Raw genomic sequence first — 12538 nt, 5'->3', positions numbered from 1 at the left:
GAGACATATGTTTGTTTGCAGTGTTTGAATAAAGTTCCTGTCTCTACAACCTCCTGTGTTTTTGTGCAAATCTGTGACCCAAGTGTGACAATATATATATATATATATATATATATATATATATATATATATATATATATATATATATATATATATATATATATATATATGTATATATATATATATGTATATATGTATATATATATATATATATATATATATATATATATATGTATATATGTATATATGTATATATATATATATATATGTATATATGTATATATGTATATATATATATATATATGTATATATGTATATATGTATATATATATATATATATATATATATATATATATATATATATATATATATATATATATATATATATATATACACACATATATATTGTGGTTGGTGGCTGGGGGCTGTGCCCAGCTGGGACGCCTAGAAGGACCAGGAGAGGGACTACTCCTCCTCCGGACCACAAGAGGACAGCCGCCCTGGTTTGTATGGGGACCACAGGAATGGAGCACGGAAGCTTCCAAGTGCTCGTGTGGTACTTCCGCCACACCAGGAAGTGCAGCAGGGAGCTCATCAGGAGGCACCTGGAGCACATCCATGTGGGGAATAAAAGGGGCCGCCTTCCTCCATTCGTTAGCTGCAGTTGGGAGGAAGAAGACAGAGCTCGGCAGAGATGAGTGGAGGCAGTGAAGACTTAAAGAAGTGGGTGATTGGTGCAAGGGCACTGTGTGCTGTGGACATTATTTATAATAAAATGTGTGCTTTATGCAACTATCGGTGTGTGCCTGTCTGTGTCCGGGGCTGGACTTCCACAATATATATATATATATATATATATATATATATATATATATATATATATATACATACACTCTATAACCTTGAAATCAGTAGTACTACAAATTTATTTGTCTCAACCACTGGAATATACAAGCTCAAATTCTTTTTGTACAAAATCATGTAATTTTGGGAGCAAAAATGTTGTTTTGCAAACCAGGTGACTTGAGGTGACAGATTAAAATAGTCCTTGGGTTAAACTATTTAACTTTACACACCATGACAAAACACTGCTTCACATCTCCGGACCTCAAGTTTGATTGTCAGATGGACCCCTATCTATGTGGACCTCCCTGTTACTCTTCCAAGATTTGGTCCAAAATGAGTGAATGTGTGTTGCATCCCATTTAACGGTCCAAACTGCTGCCAGTTTGGGCTCCAGAACTTCACAACTGTGTAACAAAATAAGTGGGTTAAGTAAACAGGTAGATTACATTTTCACTTCTAATAATTTGTGTTTAATCTGTTGATTGAGGTTAGATGCAAAACGTTTCTGCATTTTTCTGTCTTTTATTTGATAGCCTCCTCCAGGAATTGAAACAGAAAACAAGCACTTCTCCTACAGAGTATACTTTAAACCTTCAAGAGGAAGTGGGCAATCAGAGACCATTATCTGCAACACATCTTATCTGAATTGCTTTTTTGACCGAAAAAATAAGCCTAACAAAGTGTATATCATAGCCTCCAATTCAGCAGGGAGCACAGCTGCCACCGAAGTCAACCTTGATAAAAGAAGAGGTATGGGTTTTGATTTTACCATCTCCAACTTCCCCTTCATTCCAGTGTTTTAAATTCTATTTGCATGGGTTTTGCCTTTTTTCCCTATGCTTTGCATAAAGACATTATTCTACTAGGCTCTCAATACTTTTTGTATATTTCCTTATCTCTTCAAACAAACAAAGAAACCATCAAAAGAAAAGTGGTAAATACAAATATAAATGCAGCAAATGCAAGATGGTCTCTAAAACCAATAGAGAAAACAAGTGTTTTTTTTTTGTTAACTTGTGCTAAACTGACATAAGCATTAAAACTAAGTAAGACACCATCTTGTTATCAACATGGTAAAATCAACTTGGCAGCCAGAATGCACTAACCCTGTTTTCGATTTTTAGAATTCAGACCTGAATAAATAATGTCCAAAGTCTCCTGCCATATTACCATCTGTTCAATTTAAGTTGATATTTACTCTTAATTCTGGTGATTATACTGTAAATAGCAGCTAGCTCTCTGGACACAGGCCCAGCAGGGAAGAACTCCAATGAGATGAGTGAGTTATTATACACAGGTGTTTCATTTTTACAAAATTCAATGGAGAGATAAATCAAGGGAGAAAAGTAAGTATTAAAAATGGCCATTGCTCTTGGCTTACCTACAATGTACAGGCTTCTTTATCATTGTCTGCTATATTGGATGGCTTCCAGAAATTTCCTTGTACAAAAATCCCACAACAGCACTCAACCTCTCACCTCTCATCTGGATCTCTCTTTGTCTCTTGGCACTTAATGTTTATTGTAACTTGCTTTCCGAAACACTCACAAGTAGCAGTCTTTAAATCCCATCCCAGCGCTGAGTCTGGGGACAGTAGTGACCAAAATGGATACACAGCCACCAGCCTAGAGGCCCTAATGTCCTTGCATCCCTTAAAGAGCCAAGGGAGCTACCTATTATTAGAGTAGCAGAATTGCACATATCTCATTGTGTTATGAAATAGACAGAAAGTAAAACATTTACAGCACAAAATGGTAGGGATGCACTGATACCACTTTTTTGGAAAACGAGTACGAGTACGAGTACTTGCATTTCAGTACTCGCCGATACCGAGTACTTGCCGATACCGAGTACTTAATAAAAACATGATTTAAATTTACAGGTAACAGCTTTAGTCATATAATTTAACAAAAAAAACAAGAAACTCTCGTCTATCCACTGGGAGGTTAGGCTAATTAGCGACACGGGGCTAACACTGCTTGTCCAAATATCCGTGGTGAAACTAAACGCAGAGGAGGCTTGCAGTAGGCTGTGGATATGTTTTTTCACGGAGTCGTGCAGTTTAGGCAGCTCCATGTCAGTCATGTAGCGGCGGCTTGGGACATCATATCTGGGCTCCAGAACATGGAGGAGACGCAGGAATCCCACATTTTCTACCTCCGAGAGTGGCTGGTCACTCAATGCAATGTACTCGATAATTGCCTGTGTTATTTTCACAGCACGTGGATTGTCTCTGGACATTTTCTCTCGTCTTGCAAGAGTTTGCTGCAGCGTGGGTTGTGTTGGCTTAGAAGCATGGGTAAACTCTTTGTACTCGTTGTCGTGTTGGGATTTTAGGTGCTTGATTAAATTACTTGTGTTAAATGCGCTACCTTTTGAGCCTCCTCTGGACAATTTCGCTGAGCACAATTTGCAGTCCGCCTTTGTTTTGTCGTCTTCATTCACTTTGAAATAGTTCCACACGGCTGACGTGTCTCGCCTCGCCTTCTCCCCGCTCTGAGCTGCAGCCGGAGCCTGGGGGCGGGCACTCGGCGCCTGTGATTAACCCCTTACACGCCGCTCAAACATAGATATTTCTCAGACCGTGGTATTGGTCCCCGGTATCGGGGGACTTTTAACGAGTACGAGTACTTTAGAAAATGTGGTATCAAGGCCGATACCAGATACCCGTTTCTGTGTCGGTGCATCCCTACAAAATGGTATAAAGACATTTTTAGATAACATATTCACAAAAAAAAAATACTGGAAGAAAATGAAGAAAGGCCCAAGAAAACCAAAAATAAAGAAGAAGCCAAAATAATGGGATCCCAATTTTAATCTCAAAGCCTTTGTGTGCAGGTAGATTGCCATTTAAATCAGTGGTCTCAAACTCCAGTCCTGGATGGCCGCAGTGGCTGCAGGTTTTCATTCTAACCCTATTCTTAATTGGTGATCAGTTTTTGCTGCTAATAAAACTCCTTTTTGTTTTATTTTTATTGACTTCTTTTTTAAGACTTGTTCCCCTGATCGTTCCTCTGAATTGCTTCATTTCTTTCTTTAAATGGCACCCAAGCAGAAATGAAATGTGACATGAGTGAGTTAACAGAAGACCAACTAAATCAGGCCCTTCAACTCCAACCAGTTGCTTAATTAGGCACTGATTCGTTTTGTTAATTAAATCCGTTCTTTAATTCCATGGCTTGTTGCTGCACTCATTGTGCAATACCATACATTTCCAAAATTGTTGATTTTCTCTTTTCTAAGAGCACTGTTAAAACGTTCTGGCAACCTGAGTAGATCAACATTCTTGAGACCTCCATCTTTCTTTAGTTTCAGATATTGTATGATGGACACAGTTTGCTGGTCATATTTTGGCCCATTTTGTATCTTATTATTGTTTGGCTGCTAATTAAGGAAAAAGAAACAAGGGGTCTGAGTCTTCAAGTGCTAGTCAATTAAAATTAATTCAAAAGAAGTTAATTAGCAGCAAAACAGGTCATTAATTAAGAAAAGGGCTAGAATGAAAACCTGCAGCCACTGTGGCCCTCCAGGACCAGAGTTTGAGACTGCTGATTTAAATAATGCTATAAGGTCATAAAATTTCTGATATGAGATAAGACAGAGGAACAGTTCCACTGATTCTCTCAGGTATAGTTCAAAAATGAAAATGTTCTTTCTTACATGAAAGAATTCCATAGATTCAACAAGAGCCGATCTGGCAACTGAAGGTCTACAGAGAGAATTTTCTGCTGGAGAGAGGTGATAGTGATGGAAGAAAGTCCAGCAGGAGATAAACATATGTAGGAAAAGGTATGTGTATAGCCAGCATTGAGCAAAGAGATGAGACCAGAATTGAGAAATGGAAGAGCAGCTGCAGCATATGTCTAGAAGTATGACAAGGGCTTTAGAGATGCAGATCTTACAGAAAAGATTAGAAGAAAGGCCCATAGCAAAGCCTTTGTGGGGATGATATATAATCGATGCACGAGATACAGTTAAATTAGCAATATTGAATTTAAACAAGTGGGTTCTAAGGAGGCTTTGTTTAGTGCAGCATAAAAATAGAAGACTGGATTTTTATAAAGTGAGAGGGAAAAGGAAAAATCTATGACAGAATGAAGGGGAGCAGATAAGAGAAAGTCACTCCACAAGTCCTGGGAAACAATCTAAACTGAAGATAGAAGAAGAAGAAGGAGGAGGAGGGAAACTTGAATTTAAAACTGGAATATCTGGTGTATACCTCATGTTGGATCTCACTGTTGCTGCCTTTTGCTAAAGAATTGTTGCAGTGGTCACCAGCTTTTTCCCCATGAACTTACTTATTGATTCGGCTTAGAGTCCTTTCAAGAATTCTTTGGCTTTACATACTGACTATAAACAACATGTAGGTTTCAGAATCTTAGCCTCCTAATCTGCCAATCCATTGCCATCTCATTCCTGCCAGGCAGCTCCCTGAGAGTATATAGCAATTAGGGGATATACACATATTTTCTGCAAATTATTTGGTCAATCCTTTTGATCAAAGATGTTAATGAATTAAATACTTAGTTGAAAGGATCCCTAAATGTGTCTGTTCTAATTAAATGATTAAAATGTAATACCATTTGCTTTATTAACCCACAATTTGTACATTTTAATGAACCTTTGAAGTAATTAAAATTATATAACAAGGAAAAGATGATAATAAAAATACCAAATGATTAATAACAGTTCACCATATTAGTGCAAAGGTTTATAATTAAATGGTTTGTTCTGGCATGCACCTGGACAAGATTTGCTACTTATTTGTGTGTCAATAAACACGCCATAGATTTATCGTTTATTTCCTTTATGTGAATTTCCCCTTGGGATTAAAAAAGGATCTATCTATCTATCTATCTATCTATCTATCTATCTATCTATCTATCTATCTATCTATCTATCTATCTATCTATCTATCTATCTATCATATCAGCTTTTATACATTAATATATCATGCAAACAGGACCACTATACCTAATATGCTTCTTTTACTTCCTATTGGTACCAATTGCTGACATCTAAATCAAAGCTGCCAATTTATAGCTTAATCTTTCAGTAAAGAGGTGTCAAAGTAATCATGGTATCCAGATTATATGACCTATGTTAATATTATATACTGTGGGTAATTGTTTTCTTAGGCATCCATAAAAATACCAAATTATATTCTGAATTTACAAATAGAAAAAGCAAAGAAAATATAACACAACAACAAATACTATTAGTAAAAATAGGTAATAATGATAATGATAACAAGCTACAGAAATAGTAGTAAAATTGAGTACATACAAGAACAATGTGTCCACTACCAGCAGCCCCATATAAAGTACTGTAATGTGAAGCATGTAATCAAGTTAAATGCCATTTTTTTCAGGATTGCTTGACCCAAATTGGCATACTTGGTTGTTCCACACTCAATAGAAAGACCATCTGTTGCAAATGACACAAGAGCATTTACTTATTTTGTGAAGCAATCATAAAAAAATTAGGAAATTTGAATTACCGCCTTTAGTCATATACAGTGGATTCAGACAAGCATTCACACACCTTCATTTTTTTTCATATTTTGCTATATTGAAGCCTTGTGCTAAAATTATTTCAATTAATTTTTTTCCTTACACCAAGCAACACTCAACACCTGAGAACAGCAAAGCAACAACAGGATTTTTAGAAATTTTTGCTAATTATTTACTCAGTACTTGGTTGAAGCCCCTTTTGTAGCCTGGACTCTTCTTGGGTATGATGAAACAAGCTCTGTACCCCTTGATTTGGGGATTTTCTGCAATTCCCCACTGCAGATCCTCTGAAGCTGTGTAAGGTTGTATGGGAATTGTCAGTCCATGTTCAGGTCTCCCAGAGATGTTTGATTGAGCCCATGCCTGAACTATGGCTGGGCAACTCAAGGACACTCCTTCATTTTACTGAACTTTTGAAGTAAATAAAATTATATAACAGGGAAAATATGTTAATGAAAATACCAAAGTATTAATAACAGTTCACCATATTAGTGCAAAGGTTTATAATTAAATGGTTTGTTCTGGCATGCATCTGGACAAGACTTGCTACTTATTTGTGTATCAATAAACACGCCATAGATGTATTGTTTATCAAATCAGCTTTTATACATTAATATATCATGCAAACAGGAACACTATACCTAATATGCTTTTTTGTTTACTTCCTATTGGTACCAGAAATGTTCCTTAGTCACTCCTGTGTTTTCTTTGCTTTGTGTCCTGTTGGTAAGTGAACCTTCAACCCAGTCTATGGTCCAGAATGTCCTGGTGCAGGTTTTCATTGTACTTCACTCTGTTCATCATTCTCTTAAGCCTGTTTAGTCTCTCAGTCCCTTCTGCTGAAAAACAACCCCAGAGCATGATGCTATCACTACCATACGTCACTGTTGGTGGTATGGAATGGTGATGACTAGTGTCTTGTTTCCTCCAGACATGATGCCAGTCTTGACTTCAGACCACAGAATCTTTCTCAAAGTCTGAGAGTCCTTTAGGTGCCTTTTAGAAAACCCCAAGTGGGCTTCAATGTACCCTTTACTGAGGAGATGCATCTCTATGGCCACTTTCTCATAATGCCCATATTGGTGGAGTGTTGCAGTGATAGTTGTCCTTTTGGAAGTTTCTTCCATCTCCACCCAGGTTCTCTGGAGCTCAGCCAGAGTGGCCCATTGTGCTCTTAATTCATTTTAGGAGATGGGCCATACGCAACTCCCTAACATCTAGGTTTACTTTGCTGCCTAGCAGCTACACTACTCGACTCTAAACCACAAAGTTTGCTGATTCATTCTCTCCCTTTGGTACACTATGACCCTGGGTAAGTCACGTATCATGTGTAAGATTCACCTACAAAAAATAATATACAGTTTAACATAACAGACCCTTGTAATCCAATTTAGAATTGCAGAACAAAAAATGTATAACAATGCAATTTTTTAATAATAATAATAATTTTTTGCATTTATATAGCGCTTTTCTCACTACTCAAAGCGCTCAGCAATTGCAGGGTAAGGGCCTTGCTCAAGGACCCAACAGAGCAGAGTCCCTTTTGGCATTTACAGGATTCAAACCGGCAACCTTCCGATTGCCAGTGCAGATCCCCAGCCTCAGAGCCACCACTCCGCCACCTCATTTCCCTGCAAATGACCACTGACTTGAATGCAGGTTTTATGTGAGTCTTCACAAATATTGCACCTTAGGACCTCTGATGGACTAACATCACGTTCGCCTCCTGTCACAGTGTGTAACCAAAATATGGTTGCTTGTCATTTGTCTGGGTTGTTAGCATTATGAGCAATTAACAATGCTTCTTATCATCTTAACATATCTAACATAATTTTGTTTTATCTTATAACAGATCTGGAACCGGCAGAAAGCATCAGAATCTCAATCAATGAACAGCATGGCCTGAAGGTTAACTGGGCTTCCCCCAAGTCCTTTCCTGTAACTGGTTATGTCATTGAATGGTGGATAGTGTCTAAAAAATTTCCTGCCACCAACAATTTTAAACTAGTGGGCCCCAATGTCACAGAGCTGGATATAACTGGTATGTTGTTACATTAATGTAAAGCAGCTTAAATGACACTTCGATATTTGATGGCAGTGAGGTTGCCTTTCAAATTGCTGTTAAAAAACAGTACCTAACATCTTTCTTCTCTTTTCTACTAGGAAATCTGGAACCATTTAAACTTTACCGTGTTGCAGTTTATCCTCAATACATGGAAGGGTATGGATGCCCTCAGTTTGTAGATGCTTACTTCAAACAAAGGGGTAGGTTTAAACCTGACTGAAACACTGGATAGCAACTTCCAATTTTTCATATTGAATTTGCTAACTTGATTGCCTACATTTTCATTCACGTCCATGAAATTACCTTTTATTTTGCTTCAGATTTATAATAAGAAATGACCATCGGATACGTTTGCATTTTCAGACTTTCATTCTTTACAAAATGTTTCCAAATTTCATATGGTCTCTAGCTTCTCTATAATATAAATATGTTAGTTTTAAAAGAAACAAGCTCATATCTAATGTATTTGACATTTGCATTTAAAGCAAAAAGAAATTCAATGGAAATGTGTACAAAGTTTACAGGACTGACATGTGACAGCTCAGGGGACCAGACGTTTTCATGGTATTTGCATGTTCTCCTTGAGTTTGCATGTGCCTGTCTCAAAGTGGCCTCAAAGATGTGCAGATTAAGTTGCTCAACTCAAAATTTGCACAGAGGGAGCAAATTGGGCTGTGCCCTACAATGGACTGGCACCAATTTCAGGGGCGTTTCTTACCTTGCACTTAATATTGCCAAGAAAGCACTATGTGCCATTCAGCCTCTGCAATGAAAAGAGCACATTTTGAATTTAGGATGATGTGGAGGCATCGCTTCCTCCAAACTCTAGTGTCCTTGGTTCAAGCTCATGCCTGATCTCTGCCTGTATTCAGATGAGTTTTCTCTTGGTGGAACATCTCAAAACCACAGATATGAAGTTGGTGGGCAAATCTAGATTGACCTTGTATCACTGAATGTGAGTGTGTTTTTGTATGTACCCTATACTGGACGAAAGATTGAGGGCTATTTTGAGCCTAATGTGTCTGAGATAGACCCCAATATCTCTGACAAGCAGGCTCAGACAAAAGATGGGTGGGATTAAGAATGTAAAAAATATATTTTATTTTAATTTTTTGAGGAGAGGAGAGGAGAGAAAGAGAGTTAGGTTGCTAACTACAGTACTGTATTGGGGAAATTGGTGTTAGTGTCTCATGTAAATTTTCCTCTCAGCTCTTTATTTCATTTTTCCTTTATTTAATAAAATCAGCATGCTATAAATAATTTATCTTTAACAATAATATCCAGGATATGGTTTAAAAAGAGGTGGGCTAAGGCATATGTAGTGAGTCAGCGATATTATCTGAAAATGCAGCTTTGTGTACTATACTGTAGTGCAGTGCACAGTGGTGCAGTTTATGTATATATAGTGTTTTCAACATAACTCATGTCCATCTACTTTATTTGTTCAGTTACCTTTATCCAAATGGCATAATGAACCAGAAGAACACCTGCTTATTCATTTGATCTCCTAAACTGTAACTCATTAGGACTCTGCGGGAGACAAACTGATATGTCTCTCTTCAAGGGTTTTTGTGGCAGGAACAAGAATGGGGTCTGACCAAGTTATGTTACAATATCCCTGACCTGCAGCACTGGTGCAAAACTAAAGACAAAATGGGAGGCCATCCACCTTGCAGTGGAATTAACTTCATCTTTATTGTTGAATATTTAAGCCATGCTCTATCATGAACTTTTTTCTAAAGAACCATAAAACACGGACTCTTATGAAGTCTGCCTGTTTAAAAATAAATCCAACTAAACAGAATATTGTGTCATTGCCCCCTAGAGACAGACACCCAAATTACCCTATTAATGCCGATTTCAGCCTAGTACTTCTGTGACACTGGCATTGCATACTATATGACGAATATGAGCCGCATTAGATTTAGTTATTTGCTTAATATTTCTTTGCTTAATATTTGCTTAATTATGTATTACGCTTTTGTCACATGCATTAACTTTTCTGGCACATTCACACTGAAAATGGCCTTTGTATGATTAATTATACTTCTGAATGCATTCAGTTTAATGCTCCAGTATTCCAACTCAAGAGTGATCCATATAATTTATGCAGTGAATCAGAAGAGCACCATTAACACAAAATATTATAGATGGAAAAACCAAAAGAAATGTTAACCATATGTTGGGATGGGTCTTTGGCTTTTATACAGTGTGTTTTCTGTTCATAAGAAATACTTGATTTTGCCACCAGAGAGATATATAGATAATAAAAGCACTAAACAGCGCTTCCTCTATGTACATACTGCGCACATTACGGATCACACACCCTTTAGCTTGCCCAATTTTTTTTTGGTTAGGATGTCCTGAAGTAACACGCATCTGTTTTAAAGTAATAGGAGGAAGCCATTCTGATATGTTGCAAGCTACTTTGCACATGCATGTAAGAATTTCACTGTGTTCTGTACAAATGACTTTAAGGACCCTATGAACCTACTTATTCTCTTTATAAATTTAAACGCTTCAGTCATGTCACCACTTAATCTCTGCTTAAATTGAAACTCCTTCAACCTCTCAGTGCTGCTACATTATGTTTGATAGATAGATAGATAGATAGATAGATAGATAGATAGACAGACAGACAGACAGACAGACAGACAGACAGACAGACAGACAGACAGACAGACAGACAGACAGACAGACAGATAGATAGATAGATAGATAGATAGATAGATAGATAGATAGATAGATAGATAGATAGATAAGCATAATATTATAAATCACATATACTGTACACATACTGTGACCTCTAACACAAGACAGGTGGGATCTGCTGCCTAAATCAAAGGTTAATGTGTTTTAATATTTTTCAATTGCAGCCCCGTCGATAGCCCCGGATTTAAAAGTGGGTGAAATTGGGAAATCTCATGCAGAACTAATCTGGGAAGAAATACCACTTGATGACCGTAATGGTTTTATCCAGACCTACACCATATTCTACTGGGCAGAAAACGGCAAATGGTCACGTGAGTAAAAGCTATTTTGAACAATACAACATATCTGTCATCGAGTATAAGTTAAAGATCAGTGGTTTTAATCACCTGAATTTATCAAATTTCAAATAACATTTCCATTTGTACATTTAAACAAGTAAGAATAGCAGGTATATTCTACAGAAGACTAATCAAAAATATATCCTTATCTGTACCCTTATGCATCAAAAGACCGGTATCCCTTAGATAAACAAGTCTTTAACAATGATTTCTTAGTTAATAAATGTCCTTATTCCATTCTAATTTTTAGATGTGACTGTTGATGGTTCCAAAAGGAGTCTGATCATTAAGAATCTGAACAGTTCCTCAGTATACCAGGTTTTCATAATGGCAAGCACAGTTGAAGGAAGCATTAATGGGACCATAAAATCAATAAACACAAATATGCTTGGTAAGTGATTGTCCTGAATCAAGTCAAGCAAGCAAAGTCTTCTGTCTCACTTAGATGTGGTTAATTAAGAAAAGGACCACGTTTACAATATTAATCATGCTAAACAATTACTTACGAAGTTTAAATTAATTAAATGGATTATTTAATATTGTACTATTTAGGATATTGAACTCATGTATGGTTCTTTAATGAATGCTTAAATAAAATACATTTGAAGTCTTATCTATTGACAAAAAGACAGCATTTCATTCTCACAATACTTGGACTCTGGTTCAGTTCAGAGCTTGGATGTCTTCTGTGTGGATGAGGCATGTTCTCCCAGTGTCCGAGTGAGTTTCCTAATACAGACAAAAGTCATGCCACTGGATCAACTAGTGACATTAAACTGCCCACAGATGAGTAGTGTGTGTGTGTGTGTGTGCGTGTGTGTGTGTGTTTGTTAGTTAGTTACTGAACTGCTTGTCTTATCTAGAGTCGATTCCTGCCATGTACCATTTCATCCTGAAACTTGCCTCATTTCTCTACAAATCTATAAAGAAAATTTAAAATCAAAGATGAATGTATTGTTTTGTTTTTTGAATGTTGTAATAATTTTCCTTAAGCACATTATTGAAAGATACAGAAAGCCGAAAACATGTGTAGTTTGCCTTTTTATTGATTTTCACAATGCACA

General features: G+C 36.9%; 1 protein-coding gene across 1 annotated transcript in view; it reads left to right on the top strand.

The window, feature by feature from the left end:
• The window catches only part of LOC114664917 (granulocyte colony-stimulating factor receptor-like), a 34034-nt gene that overhangs the window by 17814 nt on the left and 3682 nt on the right, over positions 1 to 12538 (top strand). Inside the window, exons 7-11 of the mRNA XM_028819236.2 lie at positions 1380 to 1596; positions 8212 to 8400; positions 8523 to 8624; positions 11301 to 11447; positions 11725 to 11865. Coding sequence (XP_028675069.1) covers positions 1380 to 1596; positions 8212 to 8400; positions 8523 to 8624; positions 11301 to 11447; positions 11725 to 11865 — 796 coding nt within the window. The remainder of the gene's footprint in view (positions 1 to 1379; positions 1597 to 8211; positions 8401 to 8522; positions 8625 to 11300; positions 11448 to 11724; positions 11866 to 12538) is intronic.

Source organism: Erpetoichthys calabaricus, chromosome 14 (assembly GCF_900747795.2).
Source record: "Erpetoichthys calabaricus chromosome 14, fErpCal1.3, whole genome shotgun sequence".
Taxonomy (NCBI): domain Eukaryota; kingdom Metazoa; phylum Chordata; class Cladistia; order Polypteriformes; family Polypteridae; genus Erpetoichthys; species Erpetoichthys calabaricus.
This window is presented reverse-complemented; position numbering and strand designations above follow the sequence as displayed.